This window comes from Nilaparvata lugens, unplaced genomic scaffold, assembly GCF_014356525.2.
Source record: "Nilaparvata lugens isolate BPH unplaced genomic scaffold, ASM1435652v1 scaffold8853, whole genome shotgun sequence".
Classification (NCBI taxonomy): domain Eukaryota; kingdom Metazoa; phylum Arthropoda; class Insecta; order Hemiptera; family Delphacidae; genus Nilaparvata; species Nilaparvata lugens.
In genome coordinates, this window is record NW_024094597.1 from 1,772 (window position 1) to 9,724 (window position 7,953).

The window sequence follows — 7,953 nt, forward strand, 5'->3', positions numbered from 1 at the left end:
TAGCCTGTATTTATCCTGTTTCGAGTGAATTCAAGCTGTAACTTATATTGCCTGTTTTCAAGTCTATTTTAGCCCGTATTTATCCTGTTTTTGAGTGTATTACACTCAAAATAAAATACTGAAATACACTCAAAAACAGGATAAATACAGGCTAAGTATTTAACCTGTTTTTGAGTGTATTTTAGCCTGTATTTATCCTGTTTTTGAGTGTATTTTAGCCTGTACTTTATCTGTTTTCGAGTGCATTGTAGCCTGTAACTTATATTGCCTATTTTCAAGTCTATTTTAGAATGTATTTATCCTGTTTTTGAGTGGATTTTAGCATGAATTCATCCTGTTTTTGAGTCTATTTTAGCCTGTATTTATCCTGTTTTTGAGTGTATTTTAGCCTGTAACTTATATTGCCTGTTTTCAAGTCTATTTTAGCCTATTTATCCTGTTTTGAGTGTATTTTAGCTTGTAACTTATATTGCCGGTTTCCAAGTCTAATTTATCCTGTTTTTGAGTGTATTTCAGCCTGTAACTTTATATTGCCTTTTTTCAAGTCTAATTTATCCTGTTTTTGAGTGTATTTTAGCCTGTAACTTATATTGCCTTTTTTCAAGTCTATTTTAGCCTGTATTTATACTGTTTTTGAGTGTATTTCAGCCTGTATTTATCCTGTTTTTGAGTGTATTTAAGCCTGTACTTTATCTGTTTTCAAGTGTATTTTAGCCTGTATTTATCCTGTTTTTGAGTGTATTTTAGCCTGTACTTTATCTGTTTTCGAGTGTATTTCAGCCTGTATTTATCCTGTTTTTGAGTGTATTTAAGCCTGTACTTTATCTGTTTTCGAGTGTATTTTAGCCTGTATTTATCCTGTTTTTGAGTGTATTTTAGCCTGTACTTTATCTGTTTTTGAGTGTATTTCAGCCTGTATTTATCCTGTTTTTGAGTGTATTTAAGCCTGTACTTTATCTGTTTTCGAGTGTATTTTAGCCTGTATTTATCCTGTTTTTTAGTGTATTTTAGCCTGTATTTGAGCCTAGTATCCAACCACATTCTTCTGCGGCTGCAAACTGTATCGTCTACTGCTGGGTGAGGCACTAGATACAGCTTTGATCATCCTCTTGGGGGAGCCTTTACCTTGGCTATCGCGCCTCGGCTGGGGGCTGGTGCTCAGGGGTGGCATAGGGGAGCTACTGGGGGCTCCTTCCAGCCCCCCCAGGTCGGTGCCCCCCTGGTCGTCCAGGGTACCGGCCCCTCCCATGCTGGACACTGAGCCTCGAGGGGGGGCTTTGGTAGGGCCACCCCCTACGCCAACCATTGGGCCGGCTGGTCTGCAGACTTGCTGTAATTAAAACAAAAAACAATTAATTGATTTATTGATAACTGGCAGGTAACCCCCGTGATTCGCACCAGGGAAAATTTAGTGTAGTAAAATAATGCTATCTCCTTATGTCCAGGAAAAAATGAAAAATCTAGAAAAATCTCTTTCTTGGCGAAAAATAGAACGAGAACTCTTGACTTCAGCACTTGACCGTGAAAAAGATGAGGAGGAAAATAAAACGGATGAAGAGGAAAAGAAGAAGAGGGAGAAGAAATGGGAAAATATGGAAGAAGAAGAAGAAGCAGAACAACGGCGGAGAAGAAGAAGGAAGAGGAGAAAAAAGAAGAGGAAGAAATTAAAAAAGGATGAAGAGAAAAAGGAGGAGAAGAACGGTGGAGAGGCAGAAGGATGACGAGACAAAGAAAGGAGGGAGAAATTGAAGAGGGGTGAGGAGAGAAAGAAGAAGAAGAAGAAATTGAAAAAGGATGAAGAGAAAAAGGAGGAGAAGAACGGTGGAGAGGCAGAAGGATGACGAGACAAAGGAAGGAGGGAGAAATTAAAGAAGGATGAGGAGAGAAAGAAGAAGATAAGAAGATAAGAAGAAGAAGAAGAAGAAGAAGAAGAAGGAAGATGAAAACGGGTCAATGACCTTCGTCGGTAAATTCAGAATCTCCATATAAAATTGCAAGTTAATCAGTTCAGTGAGTAGGATCATAGAGAAACAATAGAATAAGAATATTACGCTATTGTTTATCTATGGTAGGATCAACTTAACCGTTGATCTGTCTAAAATTGACAAGAGAACAAAGTTTTTATACATGGTTTTTTTACAATAATGTCCCGTATCATTTCACTATAGAATCGAGCGTTAAGCTGTAAACCTCCAAAAATGGATAGAGTAAAAAGTTATAGAGCATTAAATTACCTACAAATAATGTATGATTATATTTTATCGTAGAAACAAGCCTTCACTAGTAATTACCAAAAGACATGACAACTACTTATTGATAATTGAGTTTTACTCAAATTGCGACCTAATCGTCAATCCTATAAAAAAAATACAGTGATAGTGAAATTATAAAGCGTCAAATTACCTAAAAATAATGTTTAGTCATATTTTATTGTATAATCAAGCGTTCATCAATAATTGACAAAAAACCATGAGAACCACTTGTTAATAAATCAGTTTTACTCACTTACTACCTAACCGTCAATCCTATAGAAAAATTACATTTGTACAATACTATAGAGCGTTAAATTACCTACAATTATGTTCATTCATATTTATCTTAGAATTAAGCGTTTTAGACGTAATTCGACGATAAGATATACCCTCAAAATCCCGATCTTCACCGGAAGCCGAGAATCGTACCAGCTCAAGTTTGAAGCCAGTGAAAGCTGGAGATTGTTAAAGAGAACGCCTCTGCTGTCTAGCGGTAGAAATTGTACTAATCTTCGAGAATTGACCAGCGCGCGCTACCTAGCGTGACAAATGTAACTACTGACCTGTTCGCGGCACTGCGGGCAGTATTTTGAACGCTGATTGAACTGGAGAACTGACAAAACTGTTCGCTTCATTACGTATTATACTATTATTTACTAGAAATATTCGTTGAAATCCTTTTCTCTGCTACAAATAAATCAAAATCACTATACGTCCTCCTCCTCCTTTTCTCTTCTCTTTTAGTTTATCTCTTGTTCCTCTTATCCTTATTTACAATATTTCCATTAATAAATAAATCCTAGTTTTAATTAATGAAATTAACGGTTTGGTAGAGAGTAGTGGGAGGATATTTTCAATTTTCTTTCCGAAGAATGGACATTAATATGTCCAAGCTCCCGCCATTTAGTAGGTGCATTACAATATCAATATAGTTATCACAATTGCTGTTTCATCATATCATATACAGTTCAAATTATTTTCTAGTCTATATTATGTAAATTCATCTATAATTTTGCTGTATGTAAGCTATTGTTATATAGTGTATAAGCCAGTATATATTGTAATCTACATAAATAAAGCACTCAATCATCAATCCTCTTGATGAATGAAATGGGTTTAAGAAGATTAATAGTTGGGTTCTTCTATTCATATTCTAGCAGAGACAGACGAATATCCTGTATTTGTTCTCTCCGATTCTGGTGAGAGGAAAATTATTCTATTCTATCATCCTATCAGTTAAATACTTCGTTAGATTAATTTGATTAAATTAATTTACTTTTTTGTTAAAAATTACCTGCATCCTCTGTGCCACTAGCTCAGCGATCTGGCCTGCGGTCTTCCTCCTGAGAGGCTCCCATGAGAGAGAGCGCACTGTCGTTAACCTCGATTATGTGCTCTCGACCGTCTCTACCTGCAAATTTAACCGTCGTTAAACTAGCATCAATAGTCATTTCAACCCCTGCTCTTTTTTAAATGATTCTCAAGTCTTTATTATTGAAATATAAAGCTTTTTAAATCTCTATTATTGATACTGAAAGAGAAAATATGTAAGAACCTTGAAGGTTTTTCCTGTTGTAATCAATATTTTTCCCAGCTCAATTGAATTATATCGTGAGTTTTGAGAGATATTTTAGATTAGATTAGATTAGAGGAAAATTGAGTAAATGAGTGTATAACCCGGTTGCAAAAGCCGGTTGAATTTTAATTTATTTTTTTATTTAATTTATTATTGAAATATAAGCTTAACAAATCTCTATTATTGATAATGAAAGAGAAAATATTATAAGAGCTTGAAGGATTTTTCATGTTGTAATAAATTTTTTGTCATCTAAATTTGAATATCTCGAGAGATTTTTGAGAAAAATTGAGTAATGAGTGTATGACCCGGTTGAACACAAGCCGGTTAAATTTTAACCGTGATTAGTTTCACGAGAACCAATTAGAGAAGGCGTTTTTGGAAAGACGGGTCTCTGATTTGTTCTCGTGGAATTAATCACGATTAAAATTTAACCGGCTTTTGTGCAACTGAGTTTTTTTCAATAAGTCAGAAAATAGTAGATAATAGAAAATACTAGGGCCGGTTTCCGAGCTCGGGATTCAGCTGAGTTCTAGCATAGAGAAACGATAGCATAAGTAGATATCCCAGGTATAGGGCGTTTATGTCGCAACTTTTACTGTTATCTCAAGCCGATAGTTCACGTAGTTCTTTCCTATGCAGCTGTGTGACGCTGGTACTGTAGTCTCTCAAATCGTGCCGTTCATACACTATCACCCAACAACACAGTGAAAATTGACAATAATCGACAGTAATCGGCTTGAGATAAACAGAAAAGTTGCGACATAAATTCCCTATACAAGGGATATCTACTTACGTTTTATTCACGTTATTATATTCTTTCTCTATGGTTCTAGACTGCAGCTGGAGTTGGAAAATGGCTTTCCGAAACGGGGCGTAGTGGCAGTTCACGTTTGAATTAAATTTCTAAAAACTAGAGAATGAACACGGAATAAAATGAAGAGGAATATTGTAAGCTACAGGCTACTTTGTATTATCTAGGATATTTATTTCGTCAAGAAAAAATGTTTCTAATTTCAGAAATAAAGTTTATAAATTTTTGTATGTATTTTAGTTGAGGCAGTAGCATATATTATTTTTTGTATTTGTTTTTCGAAAATAAATATATCATTCATTAAAACTGCAATTTTATTTTTCACTGAAAATTGAAATTGGGGTCAAGGTCAAGGTCAAAAGGAGCTCAGGATATTAATTCAGAAATTCTGAAGATTATGAAGGAATTAAAAAATTTGAACAGTTACAAACTCATGGAAAGTTCTCAATTATTAGTCTACAAGATTCTAACTTTTTTGTATGAAATAGTTTGTAACTTTCTTGGAAAGCCAGTTTCTGACTGCAGCTGTTCAAAGTCTAAAACTTAGCTAATCCCGAGCTCGGAAACCGGCATCAAGAGTTTTGTCAATGGTCAGAAAATAGTAGATAATAGAAAACATACCAAGTATTATAATACCTTCAAGGTAGTTTGCTGTAAATAAATAAATTAATAATGACCTGTTATCATTTCAAGGGCGCACATGTCTAAGCCTCCAAACATGGCCGACACTTCGTCAATCCACAGCTTGTAGCGATCTGTCATCTGAATCTGCTCCAACATGGCCGAGCCTGTATTCGTCTTTCAGTTTCCTGAGATCGATTTCCGCCTGCAACATTCAATTCATGTATAAATCCGTGAAAAAGTCATTGAATTCAAGTCGAAAACTGTTTAGAAGAGTTACGAGGACCTGAATAACTTCTTTCTCTTTGATAATATACAGAATAACATATTGGAATTCATTGAGAAATCATGAAATTCAAGTTGAAAAACATTAATGATAATTATTTAGAAGAGTAAGGCTAGGCACACACCAGTTAGTCAAGACAAGACAGACATGATCAGACACGTTTAGTCACAATACTTTACATTGTTGCTTATAAGACATGTCTAATTGCAATGACTAATCAGTATGAGTTGCGTCATAAGCAACTATTGAAGTATTGTGACTAAACGTGTCTGATCATGTCTTGTCTTGACTAACTGGTGTGCGCCTAGCCTAACTGGTTTCTGATAATAATTATTCAGATCATCAATAGACCTAGATAATAAACGCTATATATTGTGGTTTCTGTTAACAAAATACTTAGATAATCAATAGATATCTAGATAATCAACGTTCAGGGCCAACCTTTTTTAGGCGTTTTCATCAGGCAGAGCAGGAAGCTCTCTGATTGGCTGATTATCAGCTGATTCCTGAACCTCAACCAATTAGCCAATCTGAGAACTTCCTGTCCTGCCGAATCGTCAGAAAACGCCTGAAAAACGCTTCGTGTGGCTTGGCTCTTATCGTGTATTGTGGTCGTTTACCATCAACACTACTGGAAAAGAAAGAGAGAAAGAGAAGGGAGTAAGAGAAGATAGGAAGGGAAGTGAGGCGGAAGATAAGTGAGAAATAGAAGAGAGAAGAGAAGTGGAGAAGAGAAGAGAGGAAGAGAAGATAGGAATAGAAGAGAGGAAGAGAGAGAGAATAGAAGAGAGAGAAAGAAGGAGAGAAAGAGATGGAGAGAGAAAGAGAGGAAGAGAAGAGAGAAAGAGTGAGAGGGAGAGAGAGAGGAAGAGAAGGGAAAAGAGAAGAGAGAAAGAGTGGAGAGAAAGAGTGGAGAGAAAGAGTGGAGAGAAAGAGAAGAGAGAAAGAGTATAGAGAAAGAGCGGAGAGGAAGAGTGGAGAGCAACGTGAACATAAAAAATTGATTAGACAGTGTTTGTACAATAAATGACTAAATAGTGAAGAAAAAGAGTAGCTGAACAAAACCCAGTAACTGCTGCCATCTATTGGCAAAACTCGGTAAGAAACTGTTGACCAATCAGGAAAGAGTAGACGATCTCCGCGTCTCTGATTGGTTCGCATAGCATTCAACCGTCATTTAAAACATATTTTCAACAGATTCTTGTAAATTTGCCTTCAACCGTGATTCAAAGACTTTTGTGAAACAAGGTCTGTAACTTTCCGTTCAAATTATATAAATATTATATAAACGAAATCCAAATCAAATGGTGTAATTCACCCCGAAGACTTCTGCTACTGCAAATATTGACAACAGGGTAAACAGCTAGATGGAAATTCGATGAGCGCTACTATTCAAAAATAAATTGTATAATTTATGAAGATCAATTGATTGAAATTGGAAATGTATTCAAATAACTAGCACAAAGAGCAGTTGTCTCTAGTACACATATAAAATTTTTACAGATATGAGACTTGTGGCAGTTGATAGAGCTTATAATGACTATTTTAGGTATAAATTTGATCAAAATCGTTGGAGCCGTTTTCGGGAAAATCGCGTAAAACCCTGTTTTTGACAACATTTCGCCATTTTAGCCGCCATCTTGAATTGCATTTGATCGAAATTGTTCGTGTCGGATCCTTATAGTGTAAGGACCATACGTTCCAAATTTCAATCATTCCGTTAACTGGGAGATGAGATATCGTGTACACAGACGCACATACACTCATACACACACACCACACACACACGCACACACACAACACACACACACACACACACACACCACACACACACACACACACACACCACACACACACCACACACACAACCACACACCACACCACACACACACACACACAAAACCCAAACACACACACACATATGACCAATACCCAAAAACCACTTTTTGGACTCAGGGACCTTGAACGTATAGAAATTTAGAAATTGGGGTACCTTAATTTTTTTTGGAAAGCAATACTTTCCTTACCTATGGTAAGGGCAAGGAAAGTAAAAACATTTCCAATTATGAAATGAGAAAATAAAGATCATCATAAAAATGCGACTTACGCCCCGTTTCGGAAAGCCAATTTTCTGACTCAGCTGTTGAAGAGTCTAGGACTTGGCTAAATCCGAGCTCGGAAACCGGCCCTAAAAAATGTCGATTGATATTTGAATCTTATAATTCACAAGATTTCAAGTTAATTTCCACATGATCGTGGGCTAGTGGATAGTGTGCTTGAGTAGCAGCATAGGGATCCCAGGTTCAAACCCTCTAATGTTACCAAAAGTTTTTCAACCAGATCACTTCCGTGTTATCGGATGGGCACGTTAAAATGTCGGTCCCGGCGAAGTTAGCCATTAACG

The 7,953-nt window shown here is 36.3% G+C and overlaps 1 protein-coding gene across 1 annotated transcript; it reads right to left on the reverse strand.

The window, feature by feature from the left end:
- Window positions 1-410: 410 nt before the first annotated feature.
- LOC120349225 (serine/threonine-protein kinase STE20-like) lies at window positions 411-5,468 on the reverse strand. The gene is made up of 3 exons (XM_039419190.1): window positions 5,320-5,468; window positions 3,547-3,663; window positions 411-1,330 (listed from the first exon to the last, which is right to left on the reverse strand). The coding sequence occupies exons 2-3, from the start codon at window positions 3,550-3,552 to the stop codon at window positions 1,025-1,027; spliced, it is 312 nt and encodes a 103-aa protein (XP_039275124.1). The 5' UTR covers window positions 3,553-3,663; window positions 5,320-5,468; the 3' UTR covers window positions 411-1,024.
- Window positions 5,469-7,953: the final 2,485 nt, after the last annotated feature.